General features: G+C 37.0%; 1 protein-coding gene across 7 annotated transcripts in view; it reads left to right on the forward strand.

The window, feature by feature from the left end:
• Window positions 1-22,322, forward strand: part of AKAP7 (A-kinase anchoring protein 7) — a 149,166-nt gene that overhangs the window by 64,426 nt on the left and 62,418 nt on the right. For 4 of the 7 annotated variants that reach the window (XM_003827654.6, XM_008953005.5, XM_057302593.2 and 1 more), the window contains 2 exons: window positions 662-774; window positions 20,847-20,994. In XM_003827654.6, coding sequence (XP_003827702.4) covers window positions 662-774; window positions 20,847-20,994 — 261 coding nt within the window. Of the gene's footprint in view, window positions 1-661; window positions 775-894; window positions 1,173-1,527; window positions 1,691-20,846; window positions 20,995-22,322 lie in introns of those variants that run through there. The other 3 variants (XR_010112516.1, XM_063605462.1, XM_063605464.1) reach the window with 3 other exon arrangements.

Genomic DNA, 22,322 nt, shown 5'->3' on the forward strand with positions numbered 1-22,322 from the left:
CTCTGGTAGTTTCCTTGCACACATGCACTGATCAGGACTCAGCAGAATATTCTAGGGGAACCCTTTGAAGAGCTCTGGAATTTTCTTGGTACAAGTCTTACTTCTCAAGTATTCTGTCCCTTTCAGCTCCTTTGCCTCAATCCAGGAAAGGGCTGGACTCTATCTGTTTCATCTCCTTACACAACACCTTGGGCATTCAAAGATGTAAGCTGGAATAATCAAAGGGCTTACCTTGTTCGTTTCTCATTGCTCAGGGAAGGTTTCTGCTACTTCATCTTGGAAGCAGAAGTTTGAGATATGAAGGGTTTCAGCTAAGCTAGTCCTTTTTTATACTCAGGGAAACCACCGGGATGTTCAGTGAAAATCAGCATCATGTCAGCCCAGCAGTTATTCTGTTTATTAGATATCCCTTTCAAATTATTGCTTTTGTGTGCTTTACCACAGGTGTGAAATCACTGGACATTTAACTGTCATATAGCATTTGTTATCATACACATTGTAGATTTTTTCTCTCTTTTAAAGAAAATATCTGAAGCAGGTGTATAAAGTAATCTTCACTGTAAAATAATTAGTGATTGTTTGAACTGGTATTTTTTTTTACAATTAAAAAGAACTGAAAATACTGTAGTAGCATTTCTTTGTTTCTCTTTATTTTCTTCAGAGACTGCAAATAGGACATTTCAAGAAAAAGGCATCCTGGTAGGAGAGAGCAGAAGTTTTAAGCCTCATTTGACCTTCATGAAGTTGTCAAAATCACTGTGGCTCCGTAAGAATGTGAGTGCATGTTCTTATTGCAAGCCTGTTTTACCAGTCCACACCAGCCATAAGCATGGTCTGGAGCACGAGTGACATTGCTGTGGTCTCTGACACTACTCTTGCTTCTGGGTTTCCAAGTCAGGTTGGTTCCAATTCCCAGAGGTGCTGAGGATGCTCCTGGCCTTCCATGGAGGCTATTTCAGCTTTGCCTGCCTTTGCCACGATGGCTGTTCTTGCATAGTCTGGCCATCATTTATTTCTACCACTGTTGCCTCACCTGCTTCATCCCCTGAAGAGCCTCGAGGTGGTGCCAGAGTTCACTTTTGCTGCTATTCTTGCTTGTGGTTATTTGCATCCTGTTGCTCTCAAAGCTTCCTCTGCTGGCCTGTTACGCTGGTGCTGCTCACCGCAACTGGGTAAGCTTTTTTTACCCCTCTTCCTGTCGCTCTTCAAGGTTTCCAAAAGACCATCTTTCAGCAGTTGCCTCAATTAAGGCCTTGGAACCAGGTATACCGGGGACTGGGCATGAGGGTAACTGAGGGACCCCCTTTCCTGGAGGTACTTTAAAGTACTTCTCCCTAAGGATGGTCAACCCAGTGGCACAATCCAAGTGACAAGTCTTTTGACTTCCCCTGTCTCAGGGTGACTTACTGCCTTTATAGGCCACCCCTTTTTCCCGCAGAAGTCGGAGCAACTTTTGACTTCCGTCTAGGTTCATGAGCATTTCTCCTAAAATCCTAAGGCCACCCTTCATTTTGTTTCCTATTTCAGCCTAGGGGGTTCCTCATGCAAATTCAGACATCTGATGGCCTGCTCTCATATACCAGAGTTTTGGAGATGGGCATGCAGATTAATATCCGCTCCCTGCTCTCCATGACCCTTTGCTGCAGTTAAGACTGATTTGCAGCTCTAGAAATGAAGGCCATGTGTAGTAGTAAGTAGAATTTTTTTTTTCTAAATTTGTCACATTTTGTATTTAATGTCTCTGTCCTCAGAAAAGTCTTTTGGGTCCTTTAAATCATGGGTTTGGGTGACTCACCATCCTATAGTTAAGAGTTTTCTACAAACTATTGCTGAAAATCTCAGAAAGATATCTTGCATGGTTTTTTGGATTACATTGCCACAAATTTAGTAGTATCCATATTAGGTATCATTCCAGTATCATATTAGGTATGTTAGGTAAAAATAATTGGTGTAAATGATAGATTTTGAAATCTGGGATGACAACAATTTACAAAACTTGTAGACTGACAGTTTGATTCTTTACTGGTTATCTTTCTTGTTTTGCTTTCAAATGGATTGTCCTCTTCCAAGTGGTTTCAAACTTAATCACAGAATGACAATCAGTGGTGAAGGTAATATCTCCGTTTCAAAATGTTTCTTTGTCTTTATAATATTAACTTTGAAATGAGAGCACCCAAGGACATTTATTAAAAAAAATGCTTAAACTATATATGTCAACATTTCAAACTGCATTTAAATGATTTATTGGCAGTTAATTTCACAGAATCAATCTTACCCTATGGAAAAGTAATATGAGACTTGGAATGGTTGTGATGTAACTGAGATCACAGTCTTATCAGTTACAGAGCACTGTCTCTGCACCTGAGAAACCCATCCCATCTCATTCTGTCTCACATTCTTCCCTCCCACTGGCCAGCTCCAGTTCACGCAGAGTCATTTCTACGTGTAAGGAGCTCCCTGTTCCAAATCATATTAATTAAGTAAATATGTATTGAGTGCCTACTATGTGCCAGACACTGGGTGCTGGGCACAGAGTGGTGATCAAAATAGAAACAGTCACTGCTTGAATGGTACATAAAATCTAAATCAGATTGCATTTTATTTAGATTAGAATGCTTAATATTTAGAAAACAAATTATGATTGTTTTTTTCTTGTAAATTTGTTTGAGTTCCTTGTAGATTCTGCATATTAGCCCTTTGTCAGATGAGTAGGTTGCGAAAATTTTCTCCTATTTTGTAGGTTGCCTGTTCACTCTGATGGTAGTTTCTTTTGCTGTGCAGAAGCTCTTTAGTTTAATTAGATCCCATTTGTCAATTTTGGCTTTTGTTGCCATTGCTTTTGGTGTTTTAGACATGAAGTCCTTGCCCATGCCTATGTCCTGAATGGTAATGCCTAGGTTTTCTTCTAGGGTTTTTATGGTTTTAGGTCTAATGTTTAAGTCTTTAATCCATCTTGAATTAATTTTTGTATAAGGTGTAAGGAAGGGATCCAGTTTCAGCTTTCTACATATGGCTAGCCAGTTTTCCCAGCACCATTTATTAAATAGGGAATCGTTTCCCCATTGCTTGTTTTTGTCAGGTTTGTCAAAGATCAGATAGTTGTAGATATGCAGCGTTATCAACAAACAACCCCATCAAAAAGTGGGTGAAGGACATGAACAGGCATTTCTCAAAAGAAGACATTTATGCAGCCAAAAAACACATGAAAAAATGGTCACCATCACTGGCCATCAGAGAAATGCAAATCAAAACCACAATGAGATACATCTCACACCAGTTAGAATGGCAATCATTAAAAAGTCAGGAAACAACAGGTGCTGGAGAGGATGTGGAGAAATAGGAACACTTTTACACTGTTGGTGGGACTGTAAACTAGTTCAACCATTGTGGAAGTCAGTGTGGCCATTCCTCAGGGATCTAGAACTAGAAATACCATTTGACCCAGCCATCCCATTACTGGGTATATACCCAAAGGACTATAAATCATGCTGCTATAAAGACACATGCACACATAAGTTTATTGCGGCACTATTCACAATAGCAAAGACTTGGAACCAACCCAAATGTCCAACAATGATAGACTGGATTAAGAAAATGTGGCACATATACACCATGGAATACTATGCAGCCATAAAAAATGATAAGTTCATGTCCTTTGTAGGGACATGGATGAAATTGGAAATCATCATTCTCAGTAAACTATCACAAGGACAAAAAACCAAACACCGCAGGTTCTCACTCCTAGGTGGGAATTGAACAATGAGAACACATGGACACAGGAAGGGGAACATCACACGCTGGGGACTGTTGTGGGATAGGGGGAGGGGGGAGGGATAGCTTTAGGAGATATACCTAATGCTAAATGACGAGTTAATGGGTGCAGCACACCAGCATGGCACATGTATACATATGTAACTAACCTGCACACTGTGCACATGTACCCTAAAACTTAAAGTATAATAAAAATAAAATAAAATAAAACAAATTATGATATTATCATTTTCAGTAAGCCAAATAAGAATTTTTTATTTTAACTTATGGAATGAGTCTATTCCTATCACTATTATAGTGGTCAGTGTTCCTGAAAGTTTAAGGAAGTAGATCTTAGATATGGGGATTCGCAAGTCAGCCGGCGTACTTGTTGAAGCTTCAGATTTCCACCCTCTACCCTTAGATTTAGAGATGGACCTAGGACCTAAGCTTTTGATGTTCAGTAAATGCCATATATGGTTCTGATACAGATGATCTGCAGAGGAATATACTTAAGACCTGCAGGCTTAAATAAATATCCAACAGTTTCTTATGCAGCAAATCTACTGTAAAGGTTAAAACCAGTATGAAAAGGTGGCATACATACAAGATGATTTCATTTATTTACTTTATTATAATTCGTGGTTTGGTATGTAGATTATTTGAAAATATATGGTTCCTTAGTCTCAGTCTTAACGTTTTTACATTTCCAGCTATCTATTTTCTTCTCTCGGCACTAATTTTCTTCTAGATTTTTGTTCTGAATCCATCCATTGAGCTAATGTCACAAGCGAGTGACCATTAAATAAAGATGATCGTGGAATGTATTGCTGGCTTTCCATGTTATTTAGATTGATAGTGAAATAAAGGAAGGGAGTGGCGAAATAATAGTTTTTTTTTTATCCACTTGCATGTTAGGAGATTGGACTCATTTCACATATGTTATTTTTTATTTAAAAAGTTACTTTAATTATAAAATTATTAGCTGAATATATGCTTACTGTAAACAATTCAAATACTTACAGACCTATAGAGTGAAAGGTACAGTTTCTCGCTCATTACCATCCTGCAACCCACTTCCTCCCAACAGAATGTCTCTCTAGGTAACCACTGCCAGTAGATCCTTCCAGACCTTTTCCTATGTGCTGCAAATATATATGGACATACATACATGCATATAGTTTCTTTAAAACAGAAATAAAACTCTCAATATTATTTTGATTTATCATAATTTAAACATTCTTCTTTTGATGAATAATTAGGTTGATTTCTGTTTCTTTGGTACCACAAACAATGCTGTTATGAACTTCCTTGTTCACTTTTCTTTGGGTGGGTATGCCAGTATTTCAAAGAACCAATTCTTTGAAGTGGAATTCTAAGAGCAGAGGGTATTAGACATTATAAACTTTCAGAAATACCTCAGATTGCCTTGTCAAGCAATAGTGGCAATTTATACTCCCAACCGTGGTGTATGAGAAGAACATTTGTTAGGATAAACTTGTGGTAGAAAGACTATCAGAGGTCATATAAAATTGATATGGCCCTTTGAGCTATGAATTATGCAACTGACATTAAAAAAAATGTTAAAAATCTCATTTTCTTTAAGATGTCCTAGCTGCTGATATTATTCTAAAGAAATAATTTAAAAAGAGAAGTTCTTTATGCATAAAGATGTTTACTGAAGTATTATCAATAATAGGGAAATAATAGAAATAACTCCCACAACAATAGGGAAATGTTTAAGTCAATTATGGTAAATCATATAAATGATATAAGCAGCTACTGAAGTAGATATAAGGATTCTATAACAGCATACAAAGTAAATAAAATACTATACTCTTTAGTATATAAAATCTATCCTATAAAATGTATACTATAATTAAAATTGTATAAAATGGTTTCCTTGGGTTTGCCTTGCCAGCACCTTAATGTGTTTCATCGCATTTTAGAGGTAAAAAGTGGCTTCCCACAGTTACTCTCTTAGCCCATGATTTTTCCGGTAGATCAGTGAATAGAACTGACCTTAATGTCACTCAGAATATAGTATATCCCCCTTGACATGCTGAGGATTCCCATTTTGGTTTGCTGGGGTTCTGAGGAATGGTGGGACCTTGGTGAGTGGAGTGTAATAAGAAGTGGTGATGAGCAAAGTTAGGTGCCCCACGACAATGCAGGAGTGAGGGGCAGCCACCGGATTCAGAAAACCTGAAGATTTTCCATTGTCATGGGAGTGGTCCTTCAGTTTCTGGTATGGAGGGGTGGTGTATAGTGAGACTGTCTGGAAAAGAGCTAAATGATATCTCCTGTTGAGATGCTCTGTTTTAAAGACTGATGCCAGATGGTGTCCTCCTTATATTTCAATTTGACCTGCTAGAGGGTAGTCTGGAAATGATTTTATGTATGATACTGATGCACTAAAAGCACCTAAAGTACTGGTGCTACTGTTGTCAGGGTAGACATGATGATTGTTGGTAAAAAGGGGTGTGCTGTGTAGAGGAATGCTCTGGATTATTACAGGAAATATTATAGGAAAATTCTGAGATAGTAAGATAGCCGGTCCATTCATTATTGTCTATAGGAGGTATAATGCGATATTCTGTAGTGATAAACCAATTGAGATTTTTTTTAATCATCTAGTCATTGTCATTTAAAAAGTAACCTGAAAAGCTGTTACCCATGTCAACTTAAAAAATTAGATTCAAAGTCAGAGCTATCATCAGTCTGTTTATGAAGGTAAAACATCTCATTGACATTAAAGATGTGGACAGATGGCTGGTGCAGGGGATGAGCGTTCACCCCCTGGGAGGTCATACAGATCTAGTGTGAGGGTTTCCCAGTGGTGTTCAGTATTTGGTGCAGAAGTCCCTGGGCTTCTGGGGTCCTGTCCTCTGGTAGGCACTTGTTGGCAGGTAATTGCATGTAGTAGTAGTAACCAAAAGCCCAGTGGGGAACTAAACATTCAATATATTGTGTTCAAAATTTTGAAAATACAGAAACTCTCTCTCAAATGTCCTGATGTGAAACTTCTTCTGTGACAGCATGGTATTCTGGTTCCCAAGTTAGAGAGCTGAGTTGAGGCTAAGGACAGATTCTGTGAAACATAAGGCTTTTCTTGGCAATTATGTATCTTTCTAACACCAGGAGACATTTAGTCAAAGTGTCAGCTTTGCATATTCTTAGTTTCATGAAATTCTAGTGGGTATTTTGCATAATAAAACATCAAAAGGAATCATTATCATTGTATTTTGTAATTTTTTTCATCAAATGAAACCTCAGAAAATCATTAAATTACTGTCTCTGAAATAGTAACTAAAGTTCAGGTTATTTGTAGTTTTTTCAGAATTTAGTTGACATAGCTAGTCTGCTAACTTGTTCAGCCTCATGCTTTTTGTACGGTATCTTTTTGGACTTATTTTTCTTACTGAATGAACTTGGGTTTCAGTGATTTCAATGTTGCAAATCTTGGTTGGTTAGAAATATGTGCTAACACTTGATGGCAGAAGAAGACAAGTTTCAAATCAAACAAACATCTTAATGCAGATCTCAAAAAATAAATGTGATAGCATCCTCAAAAAATAAATGTGATCGCCTAATGTATAGATTAGTTGTTTTTAATCACAAATTATTTTCTGGGCTTCTTAGGTATCTTCCCTGATTTATGACTCTTTCAAATTACTACTGTAGCTCTTAAACTGACAAAGACATGTTTTATGAACATGACACCTCTTTGCAGCAGTGTTTTACAGAGTCAGAAGATGAGAGTACTTTAGAATGAAAAAAATGATCTTTGAAAATTATTAGCGACTTTCACTTAGACTGGTTTGTTTTGAGGGCAGACTTCAAGATGCAAAAATTAAGGGCTGAAGGGTGATCATTGGACCTGATGATGATAATGATGTTGAGGGGAGTGGAGAAGAGGGTATAGGACAGTCATTGGTAGGAATGGAAAAGGAGAGCATATGGATGAAAATTTTGTTCTGATGCTACCATTAAGAGGAAATTCCAGTTCCTGAATTGTTTGGTGATTGAATATACAGAACTAGAATTGTAATGAAAAGTTTCTATACTAGGTTGGTTGAATTCAGCCTTACTCTGCATCCCTCCCTAACTGTGAGCCCTGATGTCATCTTTCTTCACTCACTACCATTATTTACTTCTATCTATCTAGCTACCTAGCTAGCTGTCTGTCTGTCTGTCTGTCTATCCATCTGTCTGTCTGTCTGTCTGTCTGTCTATCTGTCTATCTATCTATCTATCTCTGCATATTTTTTCAGGATTTTGTTAACTGGGCCTGGTATAGTTTGACTGCCACTCACTTTTGGGGGTCTGCATGACAGTGAGCTTTTATAAACCATGTTAAAACTCAGGAGCATTAAGACTATTCCTTCTTAAAGGAATCCCTGTAGTAAATTTAAAGGAGCATGAGCTTTCCTGTTTTAGCCCTGTTGTTTAGTCCTGGACAAAATCACATAACCTCTCTCGATCTCTGTTGACTTATCGTGAAAGAAGGACTCTTGACTCCTGTGCTATCCTGAAATGTCTATAAGATAAACACTTTGACCAAATTGCTTAATTTGGCTTCACACAGTTATATATTTTTTAACCTCATATTGGCTTTCTTTTCTGTGTGGAAGGAGAATGACAGAAAGAAGAAAGGTCTTCAAGTACTGATAGGAAGATAGGGGCAATTTAGATCTGAATCTTTTCACTTGTCCTCCTAGAAGCCAGATGGAGCAACAAGGACAATGGGAAAAATACTCTACACATTTTTTTTTTTTTTTTGAAAGAACTAGGATCTCACTTGGTTGCCCAGACCTAGAGTTCATGGCATGATCATAGCTGATCGCAGCCTCCAAATCCTGGGCTCAAATGATCCTCCTGCCTCAGCCTCCTGAGTAGCTGGGACTACAGGTGTGCACACCATGCCTGGCTAATTAAAATTTTTTTTTTTTTTTTTTTTAGAAACGGGGTGTTGCTATGTTGCCCAGGCTGGTCTTGAACTCCTGGCCTTAAACGATCCTCACACCTTGGCCTCCCATAGTGTTGGGATTACAGATGTGAGCAACTGCACCCAGCCACATACTACATCTTTAGTGAAACTGAGAGGTAGAGAAATCCTGTCAATACCAAATTATGTGGAAGTGCTGGTGGTAGAGGCCCTCCTGACCTGGGAGACAGAACAGGCAAGGGCTCTACATTTTAAAGAATATTCCTTCATTCTAACAAAGGAGAGGCACAGAGAAGCCCGGAGACTACCCTGCCACTTCCTTCCTTCATCCCACAAAGAGGGCATTTGTAGATGCCCTGGTTATTCAGTGAACCTTGATTATTCCAGACAAAACTTTAAAAATATCTTTGGTGCAAGATAAAGCAGATTGTTTCTGTAAACTATTTTTGAATCTCCCGGTGTCAGATGGCTTAATTACTCACAGTTTTTAGTTGTTTTTGAGTCACTTTTCATATTTCCAAGTACATTAAACAGCAAATCTCTTTGTTTTAATGGCTTTTTAACACTAAAAATTCAGTGAATTCTCATGAGGTAGAATGTAATTTCTTCTGAGATACTCTAGATTACATTAGTCAACACTGTCATCTACTGTGTGTTAAAGAGCACTATTTATAACAAGTGCCTTCACTTATGTTTCTAATGTATTTTTCAACTTTATGCTGTTGTATTGTCTATTTCTGTATATTGAAAAAAACAAGTTTACAATTGTTTAACAATTGGAAATGATGTTTACAAAGGTAAACCTGCTTAACATTCATTTGGAATCTTTCAGTACTTTATATGTCTTTAAAAATTGAGAAACAGTAAACAGAATGCTAAATTATTTTAAGGGAAATTCTAGAAATTGACTAAAGTCAGGATTACAAATGATTCCTGGTTGATCTTGATTCTGTTAGAGATTTTGACAACTTTGAAAACCCTGGAAGAAATGACTGGTGAACCTAATATTAAATCTTCAAAGTGGAATGGAGATTTGAAGCAAGTATCTTCAATAGCATTTTCTGAGATTTTTCTTTCTGAATATCTGTCAGGGTTTTATGTGAGGCAGGGATCTGTGATCCAATGAATGTTAGCAATGATGGGTTAAGTAAAGTTAATCAAATTCTTTATGTCAGAACTTCTTAGGTTCTCTGAAATGCAAATGCTTATTGTGAATCTCAAGAGCTTACAACAACAGAGATTCTTTTTTTTTTTCCCCCATGTTAATGGATCCTCTGGCTCTGCTCCACATTGTCTTTACTCAGGACCGTGGCTGGGCAGCCTCCATCTAGGACTTTTCTGCTCTTCTGGCAAAAGGAGAGAGAGTTGGTGAACATGCTGATTCTTAAAGCTTTTGCTAAGAAGTGACACACATCATTTCTGATCATATTTTATTGGCCAAAGCAAGTCACATGGTTCCTTCTGAGTGTAACAGAGCAGGATATATAATTTGCTTCCAGGAAGGGACACCACAGGAGGGGCAGAAAATATTTTGAACAGTCGTATAGTCTACTCAGCATTGTTTCCCGACCAGACCAGCAAGTCCTTTTTCCACTGACTGTTTTGTAGCCCTAGTATTTGGTAGAACATGGCTTAGGAAATGCTGATTTGATAATTCCAGCTTAAGTGATTTTTTTTTTTTGTTAAACATATGGATTCTGTGGACATATTTATTTTCCAGCAGTTGCATCTACAGATAAGCTTCTGATTTTTTGTTTGTTTGTTTGAGATGGAGTCTCGCTCTGACTCCCAGGCTGGAGTGCAGTGGTGCGATCTCGGCTCATTACAAGTTCTGCCTCCTGGGTTCACGCCATTCTCCTGCCTCAGCCTCCTGAATAGCTGGGACTACAGGTGCCCACCACCATGCCCGGCTAATTTTTTGTATTTTTAGTAGAGACGGGATTTCACCATGTTAGCCAGGATGGTCTGGATCTCCTGACCTCGTGATCCACCCGCCTCGGCCTCCCAAAGTGCTGGGATTACAAGCGTGAGCCACCACGCCCAGCCCGATAAACTTCTGATTTAAGTGTAATTGAAGAAACAGAGTTTTAGAACTTATATTAAAAGATGCAGTATCAGAGTATTCAAGTTAATTAAAATTGCATGTGTTTGCCTTAATTATATTAAATATAAAAATTCTATCTCAAAGATTACCATTAGTTATGGGAAAAATGTTTTTCTCAGCGAGTCATTTTTAGACATTTTGAAACTTCTGTCAGCTGGTAATTTTCATTTTCTTAGTCAAGGACAAAGTGGAACATCATGAAAATATAGGCAACTGGCAAGTCCCACAGTGGATTGATTATGGGTAAAGACAAAATAGAATATATGGTCAAGAAAACCTAAGATTTTATTCCAAAATGGTGTTGATGCAAAACTATTTACCTTGTTTAGTAAGTGACAGCTAATTACTGACCCACTCAAATGGTCACATAAAAGCAAACCAGCTGGAATTATTTGGATGGCAAGAAGATTTTCTGTCACTGGAAAGATTGGCCAACCAACTCTTATTAAAATAATTAACTGCATAGTGAAAGAAGGTAAAGCTGTATTCTTCTTGAGGGACTCAGATATGAGAAGGAATTAAGGTTGCAATCCAAAACCATAACTAGTTTATATCAGAATTATACTTCCATTTCTACATATGAGCTGGTTTATTTTGACCATCAGAATCTTACTCTCTCAAGGAAAGATACCTTAAAAATAGAATAATACTGGTTCTTCAAAATACTAAACCAGTTCAGTTCTCTTTCAATTGGTTACTCTAGTAAATTAAAAGACAAAAAGGTTGTTGGCCTCTTTGCCAGGGCCAATCCTCACTTTATCTGTAGTTGAGGACCTAACAGAACTTACTCATATCATCTTAGGGACTAGCCACCCTTGGCTACAGGAATTCCAGTTTTGTTCCTACAGGAGGTGTTCTATTTCTAAACCCTACTGATGGCAGTATATTTAACTGTTGGCCAGGTTTGCGACACCATTTTGGAGATCCATCTTTAAGGCCTTTCAGTGCAACTGTATCTTTATACTGTCCCTAAGCTGAAGACCAGAGTATGAAACTACCTCTCTTCCTTCCTTGGTGATTGCCTTCCCCACAGCTGGATCTAATTATAATAATTTGTTGTGTAACTTTATTTAGAGCAGAACATTTCTTTCACAGTAATTTCCGGTTTGGTCTCCAGCACTACTGTGGGATTTTCATTGGCCATTCATTACCTGGGAGAATGTTCCTTGTGACTCCCTGTAGTGATCCTGCACCTTTGGCAACAGCCTCTCCCTAATCTTACCCATTCCATGTTTCACGACTTGGTCCCCTTGGATCCCACCTTGCTCTTCACCTTCCCTGACCTACCCTGACAATCAGAAAATGGTAAACTTTGTGCTCTTGGACTTTCAGGCCAAATATCTCTAGAATTTAATTTACCAGGGAGTGGTCACTTGGGAATAAGCTGAATGGATAGGGAAATCAAATCAAACATACTTCTCAACAGGTGGTAACTTTTCCATCACACATATATCCTTATTGGCAGGTACCTAAGATGTACAAAGTGGGTATGCGATGGACATGGAAAAGATGGTGTCGTTTGGCTTGTTTAGCTTTCTGGGGTCTGTGTGAGCAATGGTAGCACCCAGTGGGTATAGCAAAAGGGGAATATGCCAGTGTATATAATTTTTTGCATTCTGTTATCTTAAGATACCAAATCCTTGTCTTTTGTCAATTTTTTCTTTTCCTGCCACACTCACTGCTTTTTTTATTAGTCTTGAAGTGCTTCTCAAAATTTGGTAAATATTCTTTCTTAATTTTTGAAATCTCTAAAAGAAAAGGCTGGGTGGAAATTACTGACTGGTTTGATGCCTATTTTAACTGTACTTTTAAAAAGCAAATCTAATGTTTATAGATACAGGCTGACTCTGAGTGCATTAGGAAATTTATGTAATCCAGATGGGCGCGGTGGCTCACGCCTGTAATCCCAGCACTTTGGGAGGCTGAGGTGGGCGGATCACGAGGTCAGGAGATTGAGACCATCCTGGCTAATACGGTGAAACCCCATCTCTACTAAAAAAAAAAAAAATGCAAAAAATTAGCCGGGTATGGTGGCGGGCACCTGTAGTCCCAGTTGCTTGGGAGGCTGAGGCAGGGGAATGGCAAGAACCCGGGAGACGGAGGTTGCAGTGAGCCGAGATCGCGCCACTGCACTCCAGCCTGGGAGACAGAGTGAGACTCCGTCTCAAAAAAAAAAAAAGAAAGAAAATTTATGTAATCCCTGTAATTCTATACAGATGTTCCTCAGTTTATGATAGGGTTACATTCTGATAAGCCCATCATAAATTGAACACGTTATAAGTTAAAAATGCATTTAATACATTTACCTTATCAAACCTGATAGCCTAGCCTACCTAAATGTGCTCAGAACACTTACATTAGCCTACAGTTGGGCAAAATCATCTAACACAAAACCCATTTTATAGTAAAGTGTTGCATATCTCATGTAAGCTATTGAATATTGCACTGAAAGTGAAAAAACAATGGTTGTGTTAGTACTCGAAGTATGGGTTCTACTGAATGCACGTTGCTTTCACACATCGTAAAGTTGAAATATCATATGTTGAATCATCCTAAGTCAGGGACGATCTGTATTTTAAAGTAAACAAGGGGAAATTTCACAATTAAATGTTTAAGTATGAAATGTGGGCAAGGTTCCGGTTGAATGTTATATAAAAATTATTTTACATAGCCATGTGTGTCATGCTTACAAAGTCTTTGTTTACATTTCTTGCTCTATCTGGAGAGAAACATTCATTTTAAAATTGGTTTAAGGGCTACACATGATTCTTGGGTCATATGTTTAATGACTGTTCCATATTTAGCTATTGTTTTTTTCCTATCAGACTCCCTTATATCTGTTACGATGTCCAGGGAACAGTTCCAAACCAAATAAGGTGAAAGGCTTGTATCATTGAGCACCTTTCTTCCTTGTTCCATTTCCTAAGTTATAGGGGTGTCAATGTAAATCGCAATGCCACTATGTCTTTCCCATTTCTTCACCCAGTTCTTGTAACATTCAGTTGTTGGAGTCCTTCCTCTGTTAGGCAGGGGCATCTTTTCTAAGTAGTATGCAGGGAATACTCCTGGGTAGTTAGGCAGAGTAAGAGGCTGAGTTAGGTTAAGTAAGGTATCCTATTGAGAATGATGTTGGGGGTTAGAATGAGGGGGAGAAAAGTGAGAAGGAAGAATGTTGATGGGAAAAGAGTCCAGGAAATTGATTAGTTCATAAGAAAGTGAGAAAAGTAGAAAGTACCAGGTACAAGGGGCAGGAGGATCTGGGAAAATGCTTTAGGTCTTTCTTATTTAAAGTTACAAGGCTACAATTAGTGATGTCTGTGGATGCATTTAAAATGTTTTGAGAGTGTACAGTCTCTTGTACACTGTCTAGGGACAGTATTTAGCTCTCATTTGAATGGTATCTGAGGTACAGTTATGTCTGAAGTTCTATCTTTTGATAACATAATCAGCTGAGGTGAGTGGTTCCATACTTTTGACCTCTAAGCTATAAAAGCACAACACATTCTACCATGATATAAATATGTTGCAATACATAGGCCAGTGTTATGTGGCAAGTTAAAGTTAGGATTTTTCTGTGAACTTATTTCTGATGATTTTCTACCAAACAGCCCCACTCTCCTGCTTCATTGTTGACGTTTTTTATACCAGTGAATTTTTTATACTGAGAATTTTTTATACTGAGAATTTTTTATACCAGTGGCTTACTGGCATTAATTACTTAATGTTAGAAAGTATTGATTAGAAGGAAAAAGCTATTGCATTGAAAGAAGGAAACATAATAGATTAAGTTGTAAGTGTATGTGGGAGATTTTGTTTTATTTTTGATGTATGGAAATAAATGGTTAAGTTGCTAAGTTCAGAACATGTAACAAAGAGCAAAACATTAGGAAAACAGATGATAGGAAGGAGGAGGAGGCTGTAGCTTGTTTACATTCGAGTGACCACAAGACTGTTCCAAGCCAAGAACACAGCTGGAGTTTGATGAAAGGGAGTTGAGTGCTCAGCTGAGACTGAGCATATAGGAATCTTTCTTGGATGCCTCATTTTTTGAGCCCCTTCTTTGTTTCATTATACTGAGAAAAGCCACATGCAAGTATAACAAACAGTTATGTGGCCAAACAGCATATGGTCTCTCCTGCAGGAAATGAGAAGGAGGAGGACTTGAGAAGAAAGAATTGAGGTTGGCTAAGTAGACAAACAATGAGCTTACGTGGGAACAGACTGTGTTGTAAATAAAGGCATTGCAGTGTTCTAGCGCTGTGCTTGTTGTATTGAGCCTGCAACCTTGAGAACTTCTTGGGTGCCAGTGACCTGTTGTTCTCTCTCTGGTTAACATGGCCTTAGTCAGTATAAATGAACCAAATGTTTGTGAACCAGAGCCATGTTTCTTCCTCTGGTCTGTTTGATGCCAGCACCTCCTGGAATGACACATTAGGACCAGGAGGCAACCAGCATTTTCGCTTGGTGGCTTTTGTGACGTGACTTGTGTTATTAGGAATCGTGTTGTCTTCCCTCTGTGACTGCTCTCCTAGCTACTTGATGCCACCAAGGAGCATCTAGCGCTTCTTAAAGTTTTAGGATAGGTAAAAGGAGGTGTCAGTAGTAGATTTAAAATGTGTAGCTCTAGCAGCTCTGTTTCTACCTACTACTTGCTGAAAGGTGTAATATTGTAAATGTTAGTTAGAATACTAGGGTAGAGTTTCTGCTTTTTCTTTCTGTAAAGCCTGAACATTAAACCAGACTGGAATGCTAAAAGTAAGTTTATAAATACAGGAGTTAGGGAGATGGCGTGCCTAAAAAAATCCCATGGTGAACTGAATAGACGCTTTAGCATAAAACAAAATTAAGAATTGAGAAATATTATATATGGAAATAAATAGCTGGTCCAGAAAACATAGACCATCTGTGCCAGTATTGTACCTGATTATTTGGAATATTAACAGTATAAGAAGCATTCTTTTTGCAGGCTGGATTATATGGATAATTTTTTCTATGTATAAGTAGCATCTATGAATTCTTTCTTATCTCCCTCTCTGAAATTAATTTACTGTGACCTGTACATATCACTTGATTTACTAATATTCATGCACTATATTAAGGGCATGTATTTTAGAATGCTAGAGATTCCCAAAGTAATTTTGACATTGGTTTTGGAAATATGATAGTATATATGATTGTATCTTAATAATGATTAATATTCTTAGAATTTTAATATTTTAAAGTAAATAATGGAGGGCTTGAAATTATTATTCTGCTCTTCTTTTCAATATATTATTTTCTCTACTTATTCTGAATCTGTATCCAAGCTCTATCTCTTACTAGCTGTGTCTTTTGGTAAGTGACCTCATTTCTCTGTGATTTAGTTTTCTTATCTGTGGATAATAGTGTTATTGTGGTTATTAAATGAGTTCAGAAAAGTTCTTAGAACAGTGCCTGTGCATAGTAAATGCTTTATATTTTCCATTACTGTAATACAGATGATAGATGGCATCATTTTTTTTTCAGATTGGGCCATAATAATTGGGCCACATAAAGTACTGTTGACTTTTCTATTTTTCATCACTCCTTATATTTCCGTCTGTAAACTAACTGACAGGCAGTTGGTGGGGTGTCAGGGCCTCAGCAAGACAGGAAACAGGCACATTCGACCAGGGGACCAAAGCAGAGCCCAGCCACATAGACTGGCCCAGAGCGGCCAGAGGAGAAGATGGGAAGGCCGCAAGGCCGTTCTCACCCTGGGTGATGGACATGATCTGAAATCACCATGCTATTCTGGAGCTCATTGGTTGGTGCAGTGAAGCTCCTCATCTCTTTCCCTCCCTGTCAAGAACAGGCTGGGGTGGAACTGAGCCTCCTCCTGACTCAGAGGAGCTGAGGGAAGGCTGCAGCTGAGGGAAGGCTGCAGCTGGCGAGGAGGTAACCAAGTGTTCTGTATCAGGAGGATGGTGAAAATGAAATAGTGCAAATAACAGCAAAAAATGGAGTTATGCAAAGAGGTGAAGGAGTCATGAAGAACTTTAAGATTTGCCAGGGATAAGCCCCATGCCAATATATAATGTTTTCATAACTTTGAATTGCCAATATGTACATTTTCATTGGGGCAGTGATCACTAAAAGTGATTTCAATTTCTTAACCAATATAACATTAAACAAATGTAACTTTTTGCCACTTAACAAAAATAAGTGTAAGAGATTACTATTCTTCTTTAACCAGCCTATGCCCAAAATGGAAAGCGAGTTTGGCTCTTAAATCACATTCTTAATTTTGTTGTCAAGTCATTATCACAGGAAATGTGTATTTCTTTTATAGCTACTTATATGACAGCAATAAACTATTGGAAAACATAGCAGAAATCAAATCCAGGAATGCCAAGCTTACTATCAGTAGGACAGATAATTTCTTTGTCTTATATGAAGCCTGTTTATATTTTCATCATGGACGTTGTGATTGGTATAACAAGTAACAATAAGAAGTTATGTTCTATTACAAAAATGTTTCAACCTTCTTAATATTGATTTCCATTCTGACCACAAAAGGTTTGTCATAGAAATTAAAGATGAATAAGTGTATCTTATTTTTTAGAATCTTAAATGATTTTCACTTTGAGATTAGCAAATGTGAATTTCCATGTTTTGTGACCGTCTGTCTACTTCCTGTATTAAAAATAGAGTCAGAGGCATAGTAATGTAAGTCTGAGCCCTCTTTGGTACATATTAAATTATGCACATCATTTAGCTAAATGTAAATGATATGGTGAGTGCCTCCTGAGTAAATAATTTCCATTACTTATCAGATTGAGCCATCAGATGATTCTAAAAATACTCGTCATGCATTCAATGGCATTTTCTCTGGAGTGGACTGTTTGAGTGCCAAGTTACAACCAAGAATGAAATTCCTGTTTCCCGGTACATTGTATCAAAGGTTATCAAGTTTATTTGAACATCGCTGATAATTTTTCCTAAACTGTGACTGAAACTAGGCTAAAGATAAATTAAAACTTCAGTCATTTCTAATGATTAATTAAGATAGTCTTGAAAACTTTTTTCTGTTTGACGTTTCTTACCACTATTTTATTGTTTCAAAGTCTGATATTCCATACTTAACCTCCTATTTTCTCTTCTAATGTTACGTTGCATAATTGAAATGTCACTTATACTGGATACAATTATAAATATGAAGCTCTTAAAAATATGCCTCCTCCTTGTTAGGTTTAAGGCAAAAATAACCTTCTAAGGACTAGACCATCACCAATCATATTCAAAACTCCAGGGTTGCAACACCCATAGCATGATTTGTTAAAGATACCTCACATATTTTTCTTCTACATGTGAAATAATCCTAACTCTTAGCCTTTATAGATCAAATTTAACAATTTTCATGATATCTTTTGAACCCTCCTAACATTGTATACCTCCATTGATAGTTAAGTAATAGTGCCTTGGGTCTGGCCTATGATGAAGGGTCTGGCCTATGATGAAGGGACTCAGAGAATAATGTTGGGGGTCCACAACCTGAAAATAATGCCACCACGCAGCCTTTTTAGCTTTAAAATATAATCTGGGAGGATGATGCTTCTGAAACTGTTTTGCCATCCCAGTGGATTCATTCAGAAAATAGGGCCCTTCTTAGGCTTACCCTAAATGATCCACTTTTGAGGTCCCATTTATTTCCTCAGAATCATAGTCTTCCTTTTTTTTTAGTATGAAAGAAAACACCACCTGCTGCAGCTGGGTGGTGAGATCAATTCAGATAAATTTTATCAGAAAAGAAATATATTGCCAAACAAAAAATTTCTCCAGAGAATGACGATCATGTTGAAATTGTGATATATATCAGACAATGCAGAGGCTTAGCTATTTCTAGGTTGTTTATTACTGAAGATTTTTCTGATCAGGGCATATAATTTCGGTGCCTTCAAAAGGCATCATGCCTTTTTGAACCATAGCTCTCTCTATAAATTATGAGTTAAGGAATTAATTCTGTTTCACTTGCTAGTAAAAATTAACTCCTAAAGACTCATGTTGGAAATCATCTGTGAAAAATTCTTGCAAAACAGTTAGCATTTACCTTTTGCTGAAATTAAATTAATAAGCCTAGAAGATTAGAGTCAATCTCATGTTTTATTTCTTTAAAAAATGACATTTTACAAAACGGAAGTGAAGATTATAGCAATAGTGGCTAGTCGGTGCTGCACTGGTTTCTTGAAAATTGAAGGTTCTTATTTGTCTGCTGTGTTATTGCCAGTCTTCTCTCCAGTCTGAAGGAATGACTTTCTCCAACCTGCACACCCCTACACACACACATACAAGCATTTAGAAGACAAGAATGGTTGCTCATTTTCCATTTACTTTGAATGTTTTTATTCTTGATATGTTATCTCGAATGAAGTTATTACATAAAGTTCACTAATGATAATGACTGTGTGTATGTGTGTGTTTCTATATAATTTATTATATTTCATTGTTTTAAGCACTTTTATAAATGGACTTACTTAGTCCACATAACCCTTTGAGGTAAGGGGGAGAGATTAGGCGTCCAGTTTTAGACATTGAACAAAAACATACATCAATAGAAACATGTTTAATATGATATTAAAAATTAAGATCAACCTAAATGTCCAATAGTAAATAATTGGATGAATAAATTATGAGACTTTCATGCAATGAAGTACTATGGAGAAAAATATTTGGCACATCTGTATATTATTTTGGCACATCTGTATATTATTATATTATGACACAGCATATTTGCTGAAAATATAAAGCTGGTTATCAAATAGTACTCAGGGAACAACCACATTCTATAGAAGAGAAAAAATGTACTTTGTATTGGCAAGGAAAAACTAAACACATAAAATTATAGCAGTGGCAGTTTGTAGTGATTTAATATTTTTGCTTTTATAAATTTTTTCCCATTAACTAGTTTTCTAAATAAGTTTTTGTCATTGAAAAGAGAAAATATATATTCTAGTTACTTTAATCTTATGGACTGTATTTTGGGACTCTGAGGCTGAGTTGCAGGGCCATTGTATAGTATAGCAGAGGCAGATATATTCTTTCCCATGTTTTGGGGAACTACAGAGGTACCAAGGGCATCCCACTGTAATTTTTCAACAACCAGCTGTTTCTGCTAAGAAAATACACTGAAAATAAGGAGGAGCAGATAGAGAAGAATTTGGAAGATCCACTGACTTCCCTGCTCCAATTCAAGTAATCTTGTCTTTCAGATGATTCTTACATAAGAAATTTAAAAATTACATCCATCTTATTAGGGCATTTTTCTACTATAAAATGTTAAGATCCAACTTACTTTTAAAAGATTTATAGTATTTTATTTTTTCTACCTTACTTTAAAAAAATCTATCTATTTCGCTGGGCGCAGTGGCCCACGTCTGTAATCCCAGCACTTTGGGAGGCCGAGGCGGGTAGATCTTGAGGTCTGGAGATCAAGACCATCCTGGCTAACACAGTGAAACCCTGTCTCTACTAAAACTACAAAAAATATTTTTTTGTGGTGACAGAAAAAATACAGGTGTGGTAACACGCGCCTGTAGTCCCAGCTACTCAGGAGCCTGAGGGAGGAGAATCACTTGAACCCTGGAGGCGGAGGTTGCAGTGAGCCGAGATCGCGCCACTGCACTCCAGCCTGGGTGACAGAGTGAGACTCCATTTCAAAAAAAAAAAAAAAAAAATTATCCATTTCTCCATTTTTGTTGGAGATGATTAGTCTTTCTTTGGTATCTCAAAATTTTAACTCAGTATACTTTATTATTTCTGGAGCTTAAAATGTATGAAGTTCTGAAAACTGCCAAATTTAAACCTAACACTCTTTATTGATGGTTTTTTAATACAACTCCTTCTAGGTAGGGAGACTTGAAAAACAACTTCACAACAATTTTATTGTTGTATATCCATTTCAAGTGCCAGTAGGCAGTGGTGTAACAATGTAGTAATGTAATAATCAGGTTCTAAGAAAGTGATGTAGTTATGAACTGGCTGCATGGGTGAAATGATTGATTGATTGATTTGTTTTTTCATTTCAAGGGAGTGAAAAAAATAGATCCTGATTTATATGAAAAGTTTATCAGTCACAGATTTGGAGAAGAAATATTATATCGCATAGATCTTTGCTCCATGCTGAAGAAAAAACAAAGTAATGGTTATTATCACTGTGAATCTTCCATTGTGATTGGTGAGTGTCATTTAAAAATTATTTATTATCTTTATTTTTAATTTTTCTGGCATCACTTTTATCTTGGCAAATATTTAAACTTAGTTGTATACGTTTTTCTCAATGATATACTTTCCTAAATATTATGTTTTGACAATGAAACATTGAAAATTTTCTAGAGCATTTTTCATATTTATATTGATCAGTTAAGACTTTACTACCTGTAGTTTTTATACTTCTGGCTTTAAATATAATTATAATGAAGTCTGGAAATATTGATTTAGAAATCATTTCAATTTAATTTTATTTCATGAACATGAAGAAAACATTTTCTCCAGGGAAGGCCTCCATGACCTTCCACAACTGGCATTTTGTATTTGCTGCTTGTAATTACGAATAAAATGATTCCAGCCAGAAAGTTTCACCTTGAGAAGAGAAAATATAGGTGGCCTGCAAAAATTGAAAACTTCACTTTCTTCCCTAAAAAAGATGTTTTGAGGGGAGGCATAAGGTTCATACATAAATGCATCTGTCAGATGGCAGGAGATGAGACAGACTCATATAAAACTGTGTTTCCAGGTGGAAAGTGTGTACACTTAGGGAGATCTTTCATCCAGAATAGAGCTATACTCCACTTTTTGCAATGTGAACGTATTTCAAAGCAGCCAGCTCTGTTGTGATTCAGATTTATTATTTCAAACCAGACACTATTCTTTTAAAACTGTGAACTTCAAGACAACCTGATTTATATGCTTTTAAAGTAACATGAAAATACTCAAAGAAGACAAATACATGCTTACCTTGTTTTATTGTGCTTTGCTTTATTGTGCTTCACAGATATTGCCTTAAAAAGACAGTTTATTTATTTATTTTTAAGAAATTGAAGGTTTGTAGCAACCCTGTATCAATTGTCTTTCTGGGCCATTTTTTCTAACAGCATGTGCTCTTTTTGTGTCAATTACATTTTGGTAATTCTCACAGTATTTTAGACTTCATTATTATTATATCTGTTATGGTGATCAGTGATCTTTGATGTTATTATCGTTATTGTTTTGGGGCACCACCATATGAATTGTATTCATATAAGATAGCAAACCAAATTGATAAATGTGTGTGTTCCGACTGCTCCACCGAACAGCCATTCATTCCCCTGTGAAGAGTCGTACATCTCTTACCTTAAATCAAAAGCTAGAAATGATACATTGGAAGGACATGCAAGAAAAAAAAAGCTAGAAATGATTAAGCTTAGTGAGGAAGGCATGTCGAAAGCTGAAATAATCCGAAAGCTAGGCTTCTTGTACCAGTTAGCCAAGTTGTGAATGCCAAGGAAAAGTTCTTAAAGGAAATTA

This window comes from Pan paniscus, chromosome 5, assembly GCF_029289425.2.
Source record: "Pan paniscus chromosome 5, NHGRI_mPanPan1-v2.0_pri, whole genome shotgun sequence".
Lineage (NCBI taxonomy): Eukaryota > Metazoa > Chordata > Mammalia > Primates > Hominidae > Pan > Pan paniscus.